Below are 21,306 nucleotides of genomic sequence, written 5' to 3' on the forward strand. Positions count from 1 at the left end.
AGACAGGAAGATAGAGGGAGATCTGGGAAGGAGGAGGGGAAGAGAGGGACAGAGGAACTATCTAAAGTTGGAGAAGTCAATGTTCATACCACTGGGCTGCAAACTGCCCAGGCGAAATATGAGGTGCTGTTCCTCCAATTTCCGGTGGGCCTCACTATGGCACTGGAGGAGGCCCATGACAGAAAGATCAGACTGGGAGTGGGAGGGGAAGTTGAAGTGTTCGGACACCGGGAGATCAGTTTGGCCAACGCGGACCGAGCGCAGGTGTTGAGCGAAGCGATCGCCGAGCCTGCTCCAGGCATGTGCACCAGCTCTAGAGCCAAGTGGGGGAGGGGGGAAGTCTGTCTCACCCCTTCCATTTGAGTCTCTTGAAGAGGCGAGACATTGTTTTGTGTGGGAAGGAACTGCAGATGCTGGTTTACACCAAAGAGAGATACAAAGTGCTGGAGTAACTCAGCGGGACAGGCAGCATCTCTGGAGAGAAGGAATGGGTGACGTTTCGGGTCGAGACCCTTCTCTGGAGAGCACGCACTTTATCTCGGTACACGTGACAATAATAGACCGATGCCAAAACCTTAAGGAAAGCCCTGAAAATAACCGGGGACTTTCCAAACACACACCCTGACCTTTCTAAACATGTCCTTTCTGTTTAGCAGCCCATGGCCAATCAGAGCTGATGTGCGCGGCTTGTGGTTCCTGTTTGTTCCAGAGAATAATCATTAACATTTGTGTCATTTGCGGCTAAACACAGTGAAATCTCCCAGCTCGCACAAAGGGTGCGTTGTAGATGTGTGCCCGTGCAAGGATGACGTTGACAACAGTGAGCACAGCGCGGAGTACATTACGGTAACAGCACAGCGTGGAGTACATTACGGTAAAGCCCCCGCTGTTTAACTGGAGTTGACTGTTGTGTTGACAGTTCCCCCCCCCCCCCCCCCCCCCATCTTGTGTTTGGTGTGAAAGTGGCAACAGCAAGGATCTGTGGACCCCACACAACAACACGTGCTTCCACTCTCTACAGAACACAACATAGAACAGTACAGCACAGGGACAGGCCCTTCAGCCCACAATGTCCGTGCCAAACATGATGCCAAGACCAACTCTTCTCTGCCTGCACTTAATCCATGTCCCTCCATTCGTGATTAGTGCGGGTGTCAGAGGTTATGGGGAGAAGGCAGGAGAATGGGGTTAGGAGGGAGCGATCGATCAGCCACGATTGAATGGCAGAGTAGACTTGATGTGCCGAATGGCCTAATTCTGCTATTCGTTATGACCTTATGACATTCCCTACAAATGTTGCATCCTTTATCTTTTAGATAGACACAAAGTGCTGGAGTAACTCTGCGGGTCAGGCAGCATCTCAGCTGGAGATGGGCCTTAAAAACCAAAAATAGATTTATTTGATTATTTACAATACAAAATATTGTTTTGTACAGGGCTGCGGTGGTAACCCAGCAATGGGGCAGGGCTGTTGTACTGCCAATGGGGCAGGGCTGTTGTGGTGGTCCCAGCTTGGGGCAGGGCTGTTGTGGTGGTCCCAGCTTGGGGCAGGGTGCCGTGGTGGTCCCAGCTTGGGGCAGGGTTGTTGTGGTGGTCCCAGCTTGGGGCAGGGTTGTTGTGGTGGTCCCAGCTTGGGGCAGGGCTGATGTGGTGGTCCCAGCTTGGGGCAGGGTTGTTGTGGTGGTCCCTGCTTGGGGCAGGGTTGTTGTGGTGGTCCCAGCTTGGGGCAGGGTTGTTGTGGTGGTCCCAGCTTGGGGCAGGGTTGTTGTGGTGGTCCCAGCTTGGGGCAGGGTGCCGTGGTGGTCCCAGCTTGGTGTGGGGCTGTTGTGGTAGTCCCAGCTTGGGGCAGGGTGCCGTGGTGGTCCCAGCTTGGGGCAGGGCTGTTGTGGTGGTCCCAGCTTGGTGTGGGGCTGTTGTGGTCCCAGCTTGGGGCAGGGTTGTTGTGGTGGTCCCAGCTTGGGGCAGGGTTGTTGTGGTGGTCCCAGCTTGGGGCAGGGTGCCGTGGTGGTCCCAGCTTGGGGCAGGGTGCCATGGTGGTCCCAGCCTGGGGCAGGGTTACGGGGGTAAGTCTTAGCCGTGGTCCCGGAGTTCTGTGTCCGTTATTAACTGCACGTTTTGCAGGGTGGTGATTTTGTACGCGGGTCATTTGTTTCCGTGAGGCAGCTGGTGTTTCTCCTCTTGTTCATTCTGTGGCCGTCGGGTGTCTAGGAGCTGCATGCTTTATCCCTGGAGCCGCTCAAAGCCAATTCCTGCAATAGAAGAAACATTGACAATGCCAACTCACACAATCTCTTTCTTGTTGCCACTCTGACACGCTTTGTGCAATAACTATCTCCCACTGAGACTGGCCCTTGTTCTGAAGGACAGATCTCTATTTCATCCACTTGCTCGCTGCCCCAGTGAATATAATTCTTCATTCTTTCCCCATCAACTAAGTGGCAACTGTTGAATTTTACACTTTTTGCAGCTGTAATATTTTAGTGACACTCCACTGCCGCAGTTTATCATCACCGTGCCCAGCCCACAAGGTCCTGACGTCGCCAGATGTGGAGGTGATGTCGCCAGATGTGGTGGTGATGCCGCCAGATATGATGGTGATGTCGCCAGATGTGGTGGTGATGTTGCCAGATGTGATGGTGATGTCGCCAGATGTGGTGATGATGCCGCCAGATGTGATGGTGATGTCGCCAGATGTGGCGATGATGTCTCCAGATGTGGGGGTGATGTCACCAGATGTGGTGGTGATGTCGCCAGATGTTGAGGTGATACCACCAGATGTGGCGGTGATACCACCAGATGTGGCGGTGACGTCGCCAGATGTGGCGGTGACGTCGCCAGATGTGGCGATGACGTCGCCAGATGTGACGGTGACATCGCCAGATGTGGCGGTGATGTCGCCAGATGTGCTAGGTCGTTGCCGGGGGGATTGGACCTTCACCAATACCGTTCTCCTTTCGCAACAAGAAGGGTAATATGTTCCAAGCAAAATATCAAATCAAAATGATTTGATTTACTTTATTTTATTTTAGTTTATTGTCACGTGTAGCAAGGTACAGGGAAAAGCTTTTGTTGCGTGCTCACCACTTTTCCACAACAGTCTTGGACTGCAGAGAGACACAGAGTGCTGGAGTAACTCAGCAGGTCAGGCAGCATCTGTGGAGAACATGGATAGGTGACGTTTCAGGTCGGAACCCTTCTTTGGTATTTTCTGTGTTTATCATCGGTATAAAGCAGCCTCTGACACAGACACGGATTGTACCAGGGAGTCCTCACTATTGACAGGGACTGGATCTGGGAGATTAGCTCCAGAACAAGTGCAGCCGTGTTTAGACATTGACTAAGTTCATCGGTATTGGTGTTGGTACATGTCCTTATTTAATGGCTGGCTGACACTTCCCGGCTCCCCATTACAGTGTCCGGGGAATATCTGCTTTCAGACGTCTCCTCTCCTTCTTTCAGCTTCTGAGCAGTTGCTGCTGGCCTCGTCATTGTTATTTTGGGAAGCCTATATTCCTCGGGGCGGCAGTGAGGAGTGGTAGAGACGGGGTCTTTCTGTCAGGACTACCCCATCATCCAGACAGGTAAGGGTCTCCACCTTCAGGGTGAGGAGAGGCTTTCTGAAATGTAGTGTCTTCACCTGACGTGATCAGAACAGTCTGAACAGATTAATGCATGGAGTTTGTTCTTAGTCGAGGAGGGATTTCTTCAAAGATGATCAAGGGGGAAACTGGAGGGTCAGAGCCCGTCTCCTTTGGCCCGGCCCATGGCCCTGGAAGCCCCAGTGTGTCCCTGTGTGCTGCTGCATGTGTTTGCCTTCGTGTGCTAGTCCCACCTGCCAGAGTTTGGCCCATATTCCCCTAAATCTTTCCTATCCATGTACCTGCCCAAACGTCTTGTAAATGTTCTTACTGCACCTGCCTCAACTTCCCCCACTGCCAGCTCGTTCCATACACCCCTCCTCTGGCAGCTCATTCCATACCCCCCTCCTCTGGCAGGTCGTTCCATACCCCCCTCCTCTGGCAGCTCATTCCATACACCCCTCCTCTGGCAGCTCATTCCACACACCCACCGCCTCCTCTGGCAGCTCGTTCCATACACCCACCCCCCTCCACTGGCAGCTCGCTCTATACACCACCCCCTCCTCTGGCAGCTCGTTCCATACCCCCCTCCTCTGGCAGCTTGTTCCATACCCCACCGCCCTTGTGCCTCCATGTGAGATCGAGATGGCAACAGCGGAGCGGAGATGGCCATTGGCCAGCGGTCCCTGGTAGGTGTTTGCTGTGTGTCAGCACAATGCCCTTGTTCACACACGGACACCCAGAGACTGGCACAGAATTGGTGCCTGGCACACTGTAAACTCCATGACTGCTGCCCTGTGGTTTGGGGCTGAGGTGGGACTGTGGTCAGTGTGGTGCAGGGCGGTGTAAGAGCCCACTGGCAGCTGGGAAGAAGCTGGATTTGAACCTGTGGAGGTTCCTCTGTTCAGACTTGATGGGCCGAATGGCCTAATTCTGTTCCTATGTGTCTAAACAGACAAGTTGTGTTGTGTATTAGGTCCTGAACTACCATCTACCTCATTGGTGACCCTCGGTCTATCCTTGATCAGACTTTGCTGGCTTTACCTTGCACTAAACATTATTCCCTTGTTCACTGTAAATGGCTGGATTGTAATCATTATGGTCTTTCTGCTGACTGGCTAAAGCTTTGCACTGTGCCTTGCACACGTGACAATAAAGGAAACTGGACTGTAGGTGAGATCTTTGAGCAGCATCTTGTACAACTGTTGCACGTTAGATAACGTTGCTGCATTCTATCTCTGACCCCCTTGTGCAGAGCAGTGATGGTGCTGAACTACAGCCCACGATGGGCACTGACCGGAGAGTCGCTCCACCGACGGGGACTGGTGCTGGGCAGTCACCAGAGGTTCCACTCCCAGGATGTCGCCCAGCAGCCAAGGGCACGTCGATACACTGGCCACCTGGACATCGAGACCCTGGTCTATCCGAGCTACCAGGATCACCAACACCGCATGCTGTGAGCACTCCTTGTTCATTAAAGGCCTGTTTCCGTGCTGTGTCTCCAAGCTAAACCCTCCCCACCCTCGGCAGAGTGCAGTGTGCACTGCCCTGCCTCTTCCATTGGCCACTGGTGGCCTTTGCTCCACCAACCGCCTGTGTGAAAGTTGCTTCCAAACTGATCGCCACTCCCTAAAACAAAATATTTACTTCTGGAGCGAACCTCCCCTCTGTGATTCCTCCTGCACTCCTACTCTACAACTGCACCAGCATCTGCAGTTATTTTCCTACACTACTAGGACCTTCCAAATGAATCACTTCATGAATATAAAGCGCTGGAGATCCACAGGAGGGTGGGCAACATCTGTGGGGAGGAGCGACAGAGCTAGCGGTCTGGACAGATGTTGCATCTGAAGTCAACGGCTTGCTGGGTGTGGACTGGTCACAGAGATGTCCTGTCCTGTCCTGTCCGCCTGCCCCTGTTTATCTGTTTCATAACTTTCCCATAAGATTGTTCCTCTTTTCCCATAATTCCTCTGTGGGCTCGGGGTTTTCTGATTTGATTTTGTAATTGTTTATGTTTTGGAAGTCACTGCATCTTTCCAGCTGTACCGTGTAACTCGCCCGTTAACCCCATCATCCCAAGCATTAAATAATATTCCCCGTGATCGGTTTCTGGGAGCAATCCCTGCCCTGAGAACAATGTTTATTTGCCAGGTGATGAATGTCCAGTCTACGAGGTTTACGAGGATGTTGCCAGGACTAGAGGGTGTGAGCTACAGGGAGAGGTTGAGCAGGCTGGGACTCTATTCCTTGGAGCGCAGGAAGATGAGGGGCGATCTTGTAGAGGTGTATAAAATCATGAGAGGAATAGATTGGGTAGATGCACAGAGTCTCTTGCCCAGAGTAGGGGACTCGAGGACCAGAGGACATAGGTTTAAGGTGAAGGGGCAAAGATTTAATAGAAACTTGAGGGGTAACTTTTTCACACAGAGGGTGGTGGGTGTATGGAACAAGCTGCCGGAGGAGGTAGTTGAGGCTGGGATTATCCCAACGTTTAAGAAACATTTAGACAGGTACATGGATAGGACAGGGTTGGAGGGATATGGACCAAACAAAGGCAGGTGGGACTAGTGTAGCTGGGACATGTTGGGGGGTGTGGGCGCGTTGGGCCGAAGGGCCTGTTTCCGTGCTGTGTCAGTCCATCACTGTGGCTGTAGCCCAGGTCCAGGCCACCAGCGTTGGACAGGTGACCGCTGAGGCTTCCTGAGATGATGCTGGTCATGTCCATATCCCGTCACATGCAGACGCTGGCCTCTGCTGCTCTGGTGACCACACATGGCTGCATTGCTTTGTCCACTGCATCATCCCTGGGGTTGGGTGTTGCAGGAAACACCTGGTGGTGTTGGTGCCCGACCCTACAGCTGCTGTTCCTGCCATAGGCTGGATCAACACAAGAACAAAACCTGTTGGTTGTGGCACGTTGGCGCAGCGGGTAGAGCTGCTGCCTCACGGCGCCAGAGACCCGGGTTCCATCCTGACCACGGGTGCTGTCTGTACGGAGTTTGCACGTTCTCCCTGTGACTGCGTGGGTTTTCTCCGGGTGCCCCGGTTTCCTCCCACACTCCAAAGACGTGCAGGTTTGTAAGTTTATTGCCTTTGGTAAAATTGTAAACTGTTCCAAGTGTGTGTGTGATAGAGTGAATGTGCTGGGATCGCTGGTCGGCACGGACTAGGTGGGCTGAAGGGCCTGTTTCCACGCTGTATCTCTAAAGTGTAAAGTGGCAGGGAGTCCTGGTCACTACGTCCCTCTGCCCCACCTGGTGTGTACCTGACCCAGGTGAGCTGGTCAGGAACGAGCTGCAATGGCCAGTTCTGTGCCATTTATACCCACGGCCCAAGGCTGGACAGTCAGATCTCTCTCTGCCTCTGCCACAGTTTAGTTGGTTCTGTCTTGTACCAGCACTAAAGTAACATTCAAATATAAAATTATTCAAATATAAAATTATACACTGGATTTAAATTTGAACTTTTTAAACGTTTACATTGAAGGGACATTTCCACCAAGAGGTTTTCATAAAGTCATTGCCCAGTGCTGATGCCCAGTGCATAGTCCAGTGCTGATGGCCAGTGCACAGTCCAGTGGTGATGCCCAGTGCATAGTCCAGTGCTGATGCCCCGTGCTGATGTCCAGTGCACAGTCCAGTGGTGATGCCCAGTGCACAGTCCAGTGCTGATGTCCAGTGCACAGTCCAGTGCTGATGGCCAGTGCACAGTCCAGTGGTGATGTCCAGTGCATAGTCCAGTGCTGATGTCCAGTGCACAGTCCAGTGTTGATGGCCAGTGCACAGTCCAGTGCTGATGGCCAGTGCACAGTCCAGTGGTGATGCCCAGTGCACAGTCCAGTGCTGATGTCCAGTGCACAGTCCAGTGCTGATGGCCAGTGCACAGTCCAGTGGTGATGTCCAGTGCATAGTCCAGTGCTGATGTCCAGTGCACAGTCCAGTGCTGATGGCCAGTGCACAGTCCAGTGGTGATGTCCAGTGCTGATGCCCCGTGCTGATGTCCAGTGCACAATCCAGTGCTGATGGCCAGTGCACAGTCCAGTGGTGATGCCCAGTGCTGATGGCCAGTGCACATGCCCAGCGCATTGTCCAGTGCTGCTCACCAGTGCATTGTTGTGCTGCTGACCGGTGCGTTGTACTGCTGACCAGTGCATTGTCCATGCTGCAGGGTGCAGTGTAAGGGGTTTGGGTTCGAGCTGATGCCCAGTGCTGATGTCAGTGCATTGATGTGCTGCTGACCGGTGCGTTGTACTGCTGACCGGTGCATTGTCCATGCTGCTGACCGGTGCATTGTCGTGCTGCAGGGTGCAGTTCCCGGTGCTACACAAGACGTGGAGAAGCTGCCTGGGCAAGGTCACCTTGGACTCGTTCCACCGTAGCAGGCTGGGGCTGCAGGACTACTGGACCAACCCACAGCGGGCGTACCACATTGGCTGCGTGTCCTGCAGTGCCCGGAAACACGTGCTGGTCTTGCCGGGGAACACCGGCATCTCGGACGTAGAGTCCACCATCACCCCTGGACTCTGCCACTACCGACACAAGCTGCTGTGAGTACTGGTGCACAGGGATGGTGCCATTAGCTGCAGGTCAGCTGTTACATCTTGGAAAGTCAAACCACACCAGGGCCTTCACACAGAACCCTGGGGATACAAGTCAGGCGAGATATTTACAGCAGAGATAGGTTCTTGATCAGTACGGGTGTCAGGGGTTATGGGGAATAGGGTTAGGACAGAGAGATAGATCAGCCGTGATTGAATGGCGGAGTAGACTTGATGGGCCGAATGGCCTAATTATTCTCCTATTCCTTATGACCTTATGATAGTGAATATAGACACAAAAAGCTGGATTAGCTCAGCGGGTCAGGCAGCATCTGTGGAGAACATGGATAGGTGACGTTTCACAGAGTGCTGGAGTAATTCAGCGGGTCAGGCAGCATCTGTGGGGAAAATGTCGAGATTGAATGGCAGGGCCCTGGGGAGTGTTGTAGAGCAGAGGGATCTAGAAGCGCAGGTACACAGTTCTCTGAGAGTGGTGTCACAGGTAGACAGGGCCCTGGGGAGTGTTGTAGAGCAGAGGGATCTAGGAGCGCAGGTACACAGTTCTCTGAGAGTGGTGTCACAGGTAGACAGGGCCCTGGGGAGCATTGTAGAGCAGAGGGATCTAGAAGCGCAGGTACACAGTTCTCTGAGAGTGGTGTCACAGGTAGACAGGGCCCTGGGGAGTGTTGTAGAGCAGAGGGATCTAGGAGCGCAGGTACACAGTTCTCTGACGGTGGTGTCACAGGTAGCAGGGATGCTGAAGGAGGCTTTGGCACGCTGACCTTCATCAGTCAAGGAATTGAGTGTAGAAGTTTGGATATTATGTTACAGTTGTACAAGACGTTGGTGAGGCCACATTTGGAGTATTGTGTTCAGTTTTGGTCATCCTGCCACAGGAAGAATGGTGTTAAGCTAGAAAGAGTGCAGAGAAGATTTACGAGGATGTTGCCAGGACTTGAGTGCCTGAGCTACAGGGAGAGGTTGGGGCAGGCTAGGACTTTATTCCTTGAAGCACAGGAGGATGAGGGGTGATCTTGTAGTGGTGTATAATATCATGAAGGGAATACATCGAGTAACTGCAAAGAGTTTTTTACCCAGAGTAGGAGAATCAAGAATCTGAGGACATAGGTTTCAGATAAGGGGGGGGGGGGGGGGGGGGGGGGGGAGGGGAAGATGAAAGATTTAATAGGAACCTGAGAGGTAATTTTTTCACTCAGTGGGTGGTGGGTGTATGGATCGAGCTGCCAGATGAGGTAGTTGAGGCAGGGACTATCCCAACATTTAAAAGATACTTGGACAGGTACATGAATAGGACCGGTTTGGAGGGATATGGGCCAAATGCAGGCAGGTGGGACTTGTGTAGATGGGGCATGCTGGTCGGCGTGGACAGGTTGGGCAATCTGAAGAAGGGTCTCATCCGAAACGTCACCTATTCCTTTTCTCCAACGATGCTGTCTGATCCACTGAGTTACTCCGGCACTTTGTGTCTATCTTCGATTTAAACCAGCATCTGCAGTTCCTTCCTGCACAGTTGGGCTGAAGGGCCTGTCTCCGACTATGAAATGAGGGGGTGGGGGCTGGACCAACTCACGAGGGAGTTGGTGGTTCCTGAGGCTGCCACAGCTAAGGTGTGTTGGACAGGATGGTCATTCCCCTCTCTGTCTCTCATCCCCACAGCTGGAAATATCGCTGGCAGAAGCTCCGTGAAAATCACCTGACCTCAAAACTCTGCGGCTCGGCTCCTCCGAGCAGAGGTAAGTGTTTAACTCCGGGGCAGGGACTGGTGGGCAGGTGGGCAATACCTGGTGGGCAGGTGGGCAATACAAGGTGGGTAGGTGGGCAATACCTGGTGGGCAGGTGGGCAATACCTGGTGGGCAGGTGGGCAATACAAGGTGGGTAGGTGGGCAATACCTGGTGGGCAGGTGGGCAATACCTGGTGGGCAATACCTGGTGGGCAGGAGGGCAATACCTGGTGGGCAGGAGGGCAATACCTGGTGGGCAGGTGGGCAATACCTGGTTCTTCAACCTGGAGGTCACGGTTTTCAGGCTCCTGTACCTTCTTCCCCACGGTAGCAGTGAGATGAGAGAGTGGCCAGGGTGGTGTGGGTCAGTGAGAGCGTGGCCAGGGTGGTGTGGGTCAGTGAGAGTGTGGCCAGGGTGGTGTGGGTCAGTGAGAGTGTGGCCAGGGTGGTGTGGGTCAGTGAGAGTGTGGCCAGGGTGGTGTGGGTCAGTGAGAGCGTGGCCAGGGTGGTGTGGGTCAGTGAGAGCGTGGCCAGGGTGGTGTGGGTCTCTGATGATGCTGGCAGGGCATGAGGGGTGAGGGGGGGGGGGGGGGTGGAGGGGTGAGGGGGTGGGGGGGTTGTCAGGGGCTTGCTGTTCGGTGTCTGTAACTCAGCTCAGCTCCCTCAGCCTCCCTCCACCGTCTCCCTGCCAGCTGCTCCTCATCTCTCTCTCTCTCTTTCCCTTTCTCTCTCCCTCTCTTTCTCTCTCTTCCTCCCCCTGTGACCTCCTGCAGCCGCTTGGCCATTGAGCTGTTGTTGCAGTGTTCCCTGGGATCACTGCGTTCACTGATCACTGTGTTCACTGGGATCACTGCGATCTGCGTTCACTGAGATTACTGAGTTCACTGATCACTTGCGTTCACTGCGATCACTGCAGCAGCTTGCACAAGTGTTCAGGGATTGTGAATCTCGGGGACATTGAGTAACGTGCAGTAAAGTGCTGGAGATGTTCTTCAGGCAGCAGGTCACTGCAGCACTGAGTGACAATCCTTGCAACCATTAATGATCCAACAATGATCCATCAATGATCCATCAATGATCCACTCCACATTTCCCTTGACCATCGTCCTTGCTGATCTGTCATTTTCACACCATGCCCTTCCATATCTCTAGACTCCCTCTCCCCTGACTCTCAGACTGGAGAAGGGTCTCGAACCGAAACGTCACCCATTCCTCCTCTCCAGAGATGCTGCCTGACCCGCTGAGTTACTCCAGCACTTGTGTCTATCTTTGGTGTAAAGCAGCATCTGCAGATCCTGCCTACAGACTGAGAATTCTTTATTGTTGGTTTATAAAGCACGTATTGTAACGCAGAAAGAACAAAGCAATGACAGATTACATGATTATTGCCAAAAATAGTTTGTGCATCAAACACGTGTGGGCCTGGTTAACACGTGTGTCGGGTTGTCATGGCAACATCATGACTACAGAGTGAGCCACATCTTCACATTGGTTCCGTTCAGCAAGAAGCCGATTTGCTGAATCGTTCAGGGCATCGTAAGGCCATTAGGGAGCAGATTAAGGCCATTCGGCCCATCGCCTACTGATAGGTGACACAGGCTGGAGGTGAAGTGGAGACTAAAGGTTGTAGCACAGGGAGAGAGGAGAGGAAGAGTGGAATGTAAAGCTGGAGGGAGAGGAAAGAGGAAAGATATGCTCTTAAGCTCCAGGAACATAATAGGCCATTCGGCCCATCAAGTCTACCATCACGGCTGATCTATCTCTCTCTCTCAACCCCATTCTCCTGTCTTCTCCCCGTAACCCCAGACACCCGCACTAATGCAGAGTCACTGGGTCTGGCACTGGCACTGACCCCAATCCCAGGGTCACCTCACTGCCCATCACACCGCAGGGGGCTGGCACCGAGATTGGAGCAGTGAGAACGATGAGAAACAGAGAGAATGGGGGAAGGGCGGAAGCGTTGTGCTTCAGAAGGATAGCAGCAGGTTTGATGGGCTGAGTGGTCTCTCTCTGCCCTGTGCTTTGATCGTTCTCATGTGCTCATGTGATACAGGACCAGGAACTTAACAAACCAGGAAATAATGTTTAGTGCAAGGTAAAGCCAGTAAAGTCCAATCAAAGATAGACCGAGGGTCACCAATGAGGTAGATAGTAGTTCAGCACTGCTCTCTGGTTGTGGTAGGATGGTTCAGTTGCCTGATAACAGCTGGGAAGAAACTGTCCCTGAATCTGGAGGTGTGCGTTTACACACTTCTGCACCTTTTGCCCGATGGGAGAGGGGAGAAGAGGGAGTGACCGGGGTGAGACTGGTCGTTGATTGTGCTGCTGGCCTTGCCGAGGCAGCGTGAGGTGAGGAAACAGAGTGCTGGAGTAACTCAGCGGGTCAGGCAGCATCTGTGGAGAACATGGATAGGTGACGTTTCACAGAGTGCTGGAGTAACTCAGTGGGTCAAGCAGCTTCTCTGGGGAACGTGCATAGGTGACGTTTCACAGAGTGCTGGAGTAACTCAGTGGGTCAAGCAGCTTCTCTGGGGAACGTGCATAGGTGACGTTTTGGATTGGGACCCTTCTTCAGACCCAAGATATCATCTATCCTGTTTTCTCCAGAGATGCTGCCTGACCCGTTGAGTACTTTGTGTTCTGTTTTGTAAACCAGCGCCTGCAGTTCCGTGTTTCTACCTGTTCCCGTGTAGCCCCCTTTGCTTTGTGGTGACTCTGTGCAGCAGGTAAATGTGGGGGTGATCATTGGTGTGGGGGAGTGCTGTATCACCAGGACTGAACTGGGCAAACCCAGGCCAAGCTGCCTGCTGCCTGGCAGGTGGGACAGCTAACAACAGGTAACAGCAGGGAGGGCAGGTTGGGTAGGTAATGACAGCTGGGACAGGTAACAACAGATAGAACGGGTGTCAACAGGTTGGACAGTTAACGGCAAGTAACGACAGTTAATGGCATGTAGGGCAGGTAATGACAGGTGGGACGGGTGTGGGCAAGTGACAGGTGTGGACAGGTGACAGGTGAGGGCAGGTGGGACAGGTGAGGGCAGGTGTTAGCCATTGCTACCCAACAGTGTAAGGATCGCAGTAAACCCAGGTCAGTAATTTCATCGAGGTGGGATGTGTGAGGGCAGGTGACAGGTGTGGGCAGGTGACAGATGTGAGCAGGTGACAGGTGTGGGCAGGTGACAGGTGTGGGCAGGTGTAGGCAGGTGGTCAGTGTGGGCAGGTGACAGGTGAGGGCAGGTGAAAGATGTGGACAGGTGACAGGTGTGGGCAGGTGACAGATGTGAGCAGGTGACAGGTGTGGGCAGGTGACAGGTGTGGGCAGGTGTTGGCTATTACTACCCATACTGCCATTGTGGACGTGACACCCCACAGAGGCATTAACGTTTCTAAAATGCCCAACACCGGGAATGCTGGAAAACATTTGAACCACAGGGAGATCGCATGAGGAGAGGGGAAAGGGGAGAGAGAGAAAGGTGGGCTCGGAGATGAGTGTACAGGTGAAGGGAGAGGTGGGGTGAGTGGGTGGTGGGTGATGATGGGGACATGTGTGCCCCCACCTGTTACCCCCCACTCCCTGCCCCCCCCACCCATCAACCCCCCCACCCTGTTACCCCCCACTCCCTGCTTCCCCCCCCCACTCCCTGCCCCCCCACCCATCAACCCCCCCCCCTGTTACCCCCCCACCCCATCACCCCCCCCACACTCCCTGCCCCCCCACCCATCAACCCCCCCACCCTGTTACCCCCCCACTCCCTGCTCCCCCCCACACTCCCTGCCCCCCCCCACTCACAACACCCCCCCTGTTTACCCCCCCACCCATCACCCCCCCCACACTCCCTGCCCCCCCACCCATCAACCCCCCCACCCTGTTACCCCCCCACTCCCTGCTCCCCCCACACTCCCTGCCCCCCCACCCATCACCCCCCCCCCCCACACTCCCTGCCCCCCCACCCATCAACCCCCCCACCCTGTTACCCCCCACTCCCTGCCCCCCCACCCATCAACCCCCCCCCCACCCTGTTACCCCCCCCACTCCCTGCTCCCCCCCACACTCCCTGCCCCCCCACCCTGACGGGGGGAGGGGGGGTAGTTGGGGGCCGGGGGTTTGGGGGGGGGGGGTAGTTGGGGGCCGGGGGTTGGGGGGGGGTAGTTGGGGGCCGGGGGTTGGGGGGAGGGGGGGTAGTTGGGGGCCGGGGGGTTGGGGGGAGGGGGGGTAGTTGGGGGGCCGGGGGTTGGGGGGGGGTTGGGGGGGGGGTTAGTTGGGGGGGGGGTTGGGGGGGGGGTAGTTGGGGGCCGGGGGGTTGGGGGGGGGGTAGTTGGGGGCCGGGGGTTGGGGGGAGGGGGGGTAGTTGGGGGGCCGGGGGTTGGGGGGGGGGGGGTAGTTGGGGGCCGGGGGTTGGGGGGGGGGGGAGGGGGGGTAGTTGGGGGGCCGGGGGGTTGGGGGGGGGGGGGGAGGGGAGGTAGTTGGGGGCTGGGGGTTGGGGGGGGGGGGAGGGGGGGGTAGTTGGGGGCCGGGGGTTGGGGGGGGGGGGGGTTCCCGTTCATATCCTGCCCCATTGAGTCATTATGTGGACACTGAGGTCCATCAATATCTCAGACCAACCCTATGCCACAGTCTGAGGAAGGGTCTCGACCCGAAACGTCAGCATTCCTTCTCTCCAGAGATGCTGCCTCTCCCGCTGAGTTACTCCAGCATTTTGTGTCTACCTTCACTGTTTGAAAGATGAGCTTCTTTGTTAAAGCCCCGCGCTCGCACACCGCCTGTAGAATGTGCAGCTTCCTGTTCATGCATCCCTGACCTCTCCCTTCCCCAACACGTTCATCCCTGGTCAGTCCATGTGGACCCATGGTCTCTGTCCGGCCACACTGACGCGCGGGATTTCCTGTCCACACGTTTCCAGCGAGGAGCAGCGGAGGACATGTTGTGGACAGAGATACACATCCCCTGGAGATGGTCTGTCTGCACATTCCAGACCCTTAACAAGCCCCCCCCCTCCCCCCCCTCTCCCGGGATGTTGGGGAGCTCCTGCTGCAGGATGTCCCCTGTTTACAACCTCCTCCCCCCCTTAGGGCAGTGGCCACAGTCATTGCCGCGCTACTGTATCAACCCATCTACTCACCCCCCACCCTGTCAGCCCCCCCACTCCCTGCCCCCCCACTCCCTGCCCACCCCACCCCACTCCCTGCCCCCCCCACTCCCTGCCCTCCCACTCCCTGCCCCCCCACCCTGTCAGCCCCCCCCATTCCCTGCCCCCTCACCCTGTCACCCCCCCACTCCCTGCCCCCCCACTCCCTGCCCCCCCCACCTGTCAGCCCCCCCCACTCCCTGCCCCCTCACCCTCACCCCCCCTCCCTGCCCCCCCCCTCCCTGGCCCCCCACCCTGTCACCCCCCCCACTCCCTGCCCCCCCACTCCCTGCCCCCCACCCCTGTCACCCCCCCACTCCCTGCCCCCCCACTCCCTGCCCCCCCCACCCTCCAGCCCCCCCCACTCCCTGCCCCCCCTCCCTGCCCCCCCACTCCCTGCCCCCCCACCCTGTCAGCCCCCCCCACTCCCCTGCCCCCCCACCCTGTCACCCCCCCCACTCCCTGCCCCCCCACTCCCTGCCCCCCACCCTGTCACCCCCCCCACTCCCTGCCCCCCCCCACCCTCAGCCCCCCCACCCCACCTCCCTGCCCCCCCACCCTGTCACCCCCCCACTCCCTGCCCCCCCCACCCTGTCAGACCCCCCACTCCCTGCCCCCCCCACCCTGTCACCCCCCCACTCCCTGCCCCCCCCCCACTCCCTGCCCCCCCACCCTGTCAACCCCCACAACAACAGACGTGAGTGGAGACAGATGTTCATTTTGTTCACTTCCTTCACTGGTGCGGTGGAGGGAGATGCTGGTCGTGGGGGGTGGGGGGGGAGGTGTGGGGGTGGGGGGCAGAGACCCTGGGACATGTGCACGCTGCTATAGTCACAGTGATACAGCGTGGAAACAGGCCCTTCAGCCCAACTTGCCCACACCGACCAACTGCATGTTCCAGCTACACTAGTCCCACCTGCCTGCATTTGGCCCACCTCCCTCCAAACCCGTCCTATCCCAACCAAACTACCCCCCTCCCCATGTACTTTCCCCTGCAACCGCAGGAGATGCAACCACCTGTCCCTTTACCTCCCCCTCGACTCCATCCAAGTGAGGCAGAGGTTCACCTGCACCTTCTCCAACCTCATCTACTGTATCCGCTGTTCCAGGTGTGGACTCCTGTATATCGGCGAGACCAAACGCAGGCTCAGCGATCGTTTCGCTGAACACCCCCGCTCAATCCGCCTTAACCTACCTGATCTCCTGGTTGCTCTCACTTTAACTCCCGCTCCCATTCCCAATCTGACCTTTCTGTCCTGGGCCTCCTCCATTGTCAGAGTGAGGCCCAGCACAAATTGGAGGAACAGCACCTCATATTTCGCTTGGGTAGTTTACACCCCAGTGGTGTGACATGACTTCTCTAACTTCAAATAGCCTTTGCTTTCCCTCTCTCTCCATCCCCTCCCCTTCCAGTTCTCCGACCAGTCTTACTGTCTCCGACCACATTCTATCTCTGCCCCCTGACATCAGACTGAAGAAGGGTCTCGACCCAAAACGTCACCCATTCCTTCTCTCCAGAGATGCTGCGTGTCCCACTGAGTTACTCCAGCATTTTGTGTCCACCTTCGATTTAAACCAGCATCTGCAGTTCTTCCTACACGTATTATCCATGTACCTGTCTGTTTCTGAAACATTGTTTATTCAATGGTTCAATTGTCGTGTTCTGGGGCATGTATCAGCACACGCATATCCCTGTGTTGGCAGCTGTTCATGTACATGACATATATCACATTTATCAGTACACACACACATCACATACATGTGTTAGACAATAGACAATAGGTGCAGGAGGAGGCCATTCGGCCCCTCGAGCCAGCACCACCATTCAATGTGATCATGGCTGATCATTCTCAATCAGTGCCCCGTTCCTCGCCTTCTCCCCATACCCCCTGACTCCGCTATCCTTAAGAGCTCTATCTAGCTCTCTCTTGAATACATTCAGAGAATTGGCCTCCACTGCCTTCTGAGGCAGAGAATTCCACAGATTCACAACTCTCTGACTGAAAAAGTTTTTCCTCATCTCCGTTCTAAATGGCCTACCCCTTATTCTTAAACTGTGGCCCCTGGTTCTGGACTCCCCCAACATTGGGAACATTGGGAACATCACATACATGTGTTGACATGCACTGTGTGTTGAAACAGGAAGTGATTCACATATTTATCACCAGCCCGTTGCAGATTGACGTGTTGCCTGTTCCCAGATCACTATCATTGGCCGCTCCTTGCTGGCGAAGGAGACACTGACTCAGTTCAATGAAACGTCGCCTGGTTTTCCCACGGTCCCCATTGGAACCGGCTCTGTTCACATTCTGCTGTCGGTGTTTAGCGATTTACACATCAAGGTCACATCCCTTGTCTGCAGTGGTGCAGCGGGTAGAGCTGCTGCCTCACAGCACCGGAGACCCGGGTTCCATCCTGACCACGGGTGCTGTCTGTACGGAGCATGCACGTTCTCCCCGTGACCGCGTGGGTTTTCTCCGGGAGCTCCGGTTTCTTCCCTACACTCCAAAGACTTTTCTTTTTTTTGGGTTAAATGGTTTTGGTAAAATTGTAAATTGCCCCTAGTGTGTGTAGGATAGTGCGGAGATCGCTGGTCGGCGTGAACTCAGTGGGCCAAAGGACCGCGCTGTATCTCTAAAGTAAACTAAACAGTTGTCACAGGTCCTCTGTGTTTAACTACCTCCCCATGTCCCGTTGCAAAGTGTCAGGTTTGTACCGAGTGTTTCCACTATCGCATGGTTTGAGCTGTTGGTGTCGAAGGCTTGGAAGTAATGTTGTTGTTGACCTGCTCCAGATGTGGCTGACCCGTCTACATCTGGCACACACAAGGGTCCCGGCGGGGATGAGACCTGTGTCCCGCCATCTACAGTGGAGCAGGAGGTGTTTGACCCAAAGTCTCAACGTCATAGAGTCATACAACACGGAAACAGGCCCTTCGGCCCAACTTGCCCACACCTGTCAACATGCCCCATCTACACTAATCCCACCTGTCCACACACGACCAACATGCCCCATCTACACTAGTCCCACCCGCCCACACTGACCAACATGCCCCATCTACACTAGTCCCACCTGCCCACACCGACCAAACATGCCCCATCTACACTAGACCACCTGCCCACACCGACCAACATGCCCCATCTACACTAAGTCCCACCTGCCCACACCGACCAACATGCCCCATCTACACTAGTCCCACCTGCCCACACTGACCAACATGCCCCATCTACACTAGACCCACCTGCCCACACCGGCCAACATGCCCCATCTACACTAGACCCACCTAGTCATAGTCATTGATACAGAGTGGAAACAGGCCCTTTGGCCCAACTTGCCAACATGCCCCATCTACACTCGTCCCACCTGCCCACGTTTGGCCCATGTCCCTGCAAACCTGTCCTATTCATGTACCTGTTTAAATGTTTTTTAAATGCTGTGATAGTCCTGCCTTAACTACCCCCTCCGGCAGCTCATTCCATCCACCCACCACCCTCTGCTGAACCAAAAATGTACCCCTTAGATTCTTATCAAATATTCCCCCCCCCCCCTTCCCTGTAAACCCATGTCTCTGATCCTCGATTCCCCTACTCTGGGCAACAGACTCTGTGCGTCTACCCGATCTGTTCCTCTCATGATGTTATACACCTCTATACACCTCATCCTCCTGTGCTCCAAGGAATAGAGTCCCAGCCTACTCAACCTCTCCCTGTAGCTCAGGCCCTCAGGTTCAGACTTGGTCCATCCGGACCAAACTCAGATGCTGGGGGGACAGGGCTTTCTCCATCGCTGCTCCCACCCTCTGGAACTCACTACCCCAAACCGTCAGAGACTCCTCCTCACCACATTCAAAACATCACTGAAGTCTCACTTGTTCAACACCGCCTTCAATCATTGACCGTTGCTCCACCTTATTCTTCCTTTTCTGTTTGTTTATTTATTTATTTTTATGTTATATCTAATATGTAAAGTGTCTTTGGGTTACTAGAAAAGCGCTATATAAATGTAATGCATTATTATTATTATTATTATTGGTTACCCTTCCAATCCTAAATAAAGGACGTCCCTGTAGGAGGAGGAGTTTCTTTAGTCAGAGGGCGGTGAATCTGTGGAATTCATTGCCACAGAAGGCTGTGGAGGCCAAGTGAATGGATATATTTAAGGCAAAGATAGAACGATTCTTGATTAGTGCGGGTGTCAGGGGTTATGGGAGAAGGCAGGAGAATGGGGTTGAGAGAGAAAGATAGATCAACCATGATTGAACGGCGGAGTGGACTCGATGGGCCGAATGGCCTAATTCTGTTGCTGCCCAACCCCTGTAGCTCAGGACCGTGATTTCCAACAATATCCTCGTAATCTTCTCCACGCTGTCAAATGTTCTGGTGGTGGAACGATGAAATTCAACGTGCAGCTGTTCAATGGCCCATGAATATAACGACACACGGGTAAACATACAATAATCAATAATACAATAAACTAATGGCCAGAACATTATGGAAATGATAACAGTGCAAAGCCACAGTCCTTACGTGGAACCACAGCCACAGTCCGTGTTAGATCACAGTTGCTGAGGTCAGTGTTGTGCAGCGTTCAACAGTCTGGTGGTTGTTGGGAAGAAGCTGTTCTTGAACCTGGAGGTCACGGTTTTCAGGCTCCTGTACCTTCTTCCCGATGGTAGCAGTGAGATGAGAGCGTGGGTGAGGCTCCCACTGGTGTTATTCTTCACACATTATTTCAGCTTGAGGAACTCTGCTCCTGCAACATTACCCGTCGCTGCATGGGGACCGTCTGTAAATGTGATCACGGCTCAGAGCCCACCTTGCCCCGAGCCAAGAGTATCCTGGCAGGGCAGAAGGTGTGTGGCGTGACACCCTGACCCTCAGCCAGCACCCTCGCCCCCTCCCTCCCCCTCCCTCCCCCCTCCCTCACCCCCACCCTCGCCCCCCTCCCCCTCCCTTGCCCCCTCCCCCACCCTCACTCCCTCCCCCTCCCCCTCCCTCCCCCGTCCCCCACCCTCACCCCTCCCCTCCCTCACCCCCTCCCCCTCCCTCACCCCCTCCCCCTCACTCACCCCCTCCCCCTCACTCACCCCCCTCCCTCACACCCTCCCCCTCCCTCACTCCCCCCCTCCCCCACTCTCACCCCTCCCCTCACTCACCCCTCCCCCTCACTCACCCCTCCCCCTCCCTCACCCCTCACCCCTCCCTCACCCCCTCCCTCCCCCTCACCCCCCTCCCCCACCCTCACCCCTCCCCCACCCTCACCCCCCTCCCCCCCCCTCACCCCTCCCCCCTCCCCCCCCCTCACTGACCCTCAGCCAGTGCCGCTGTGTTGTCAGTGATCTACAGGGAACAGGCAGCGAGAAGCAGAACCCACAAGAGGTTAAACCACAGACACGGGGTGACAGGTGGAGGCACCTCTTGCAAACACCTCCCCCCGCAGCCCCCCCCCCTCCATCCCCCCCCCCCCCCCACAATCTCCCCCCCTCCCCACAAACATTCCCAGCAGCTGCCTGCAGCCAAGTGCTTGCAAATATTTTATGCAAACCGCGTACAGCTGGTAACTGTGCTGCCTTCCTTTATCTTTCCAACTACAGAGTTCACCACAAACAGGTGCAAGGCAACACACAACACAGAACTGTACATCACAGCAACAGGCCCTTCGGCCCACAATGTCCGTGCTGAACGTGACTCCCAGTTAAACTGATCCCCTCTGCCTGCACGTGATCAATATCCCTCCATGATCAGCATCCCCCACCCTTCCACCACCCCTCCCCTCCCCCACCCCTTCTGTGTCTCTGTGTGTCTGTGTGTGTCTCTGTGTGTCTGTGTGTGTGTGTCTGTGTGTGTGTGTCTGTGTGTGTGTGTCTGTGTGTGTGTGTCTGTGTGTGTGTGTCTGTGTGTGTGTCTCTGTGTTTCTGGGTGTGTGTGTCTGTGTGTGTCTGTGTGTGTGTGTGTCTCTCTCTGTGTGTCTGTGTGTGCCTCTCTCTGTGTGTCTGTGTGTGTGTGTGTGTCTCTGTGTGTGTGTGTGTGTGTGTGTGTGTGTCTGTGTGTGTGTGTGTGTGTGTGTGTGTCTCTCTGTGTGTCTGTGTGTGTCTGTGTGTGTGTGTGTGTGTGTGTGTGTGTTGACGTGTCCACGTGTACACACACACTGGACTGCACTGAAACCCGAGCCTCTGTCTCCCAGGCTCAGGTACAGCTGCCATTGTGTACACAAAGCTGTTGTACACAAACCCTTCCCCACTGTTTTGTTTCCTTAGCAAGGAGCTTTATCACCTTTACATTGATCACATTTTATTACATTCTGCACAGTTTACAAAC

At 55.1% G+C, this 21,306-nt stretch overlaps 1 protein-coding gene across 1 annotated transcript in view; it reads left to right on the forward strand.

Moving 5' to 3' along the window:
- Positions 1-2,555: 2,555 nt before the first annotated feature.
- LOC144606612 (uncharacterized) overlaps positions 2,556-21,306 on the forward strand; it is a 20,021-nt gene continuing 1,270 nt past the window's right edge. The window contains exons 1-4 of the mRNA XM_078422883.1: positions 2,556-2,968; positions 4,834-5,034; positions 7,885-8,127; positions 9,796-9,872. Of these exons, the coding sequence (XP_078279009.1) occupies positions 2,556-2,968; positions 4,834-5,034; positions 7,885-8,127; positions 9,796-9,872 (934 nt within the window). The remainder of the gene's footprint in view (positions 2,969-4,833; positions 5,035-7,884; positions 8,128-9,795; positions 9,873-21,306) is intronic.

The sequence above is a fragment of the Rhinoraja longicauda genome, chromosome 27 (genome assembly GCF_053455715.1).
Source record: "Rhinoraja longicauda isolate Sanriku21f chromosome 27, sRhiLon1.1, whole genome shotgun sequence".
Classification (NCBI taxonomy): domain Eukaryota; kingdom Metazoa; phylum Chordata; class Chondrichthyes; order Rajiformes; family Arhynchobatidae; genus Rhinoraja; species Rhinoraja longicauda.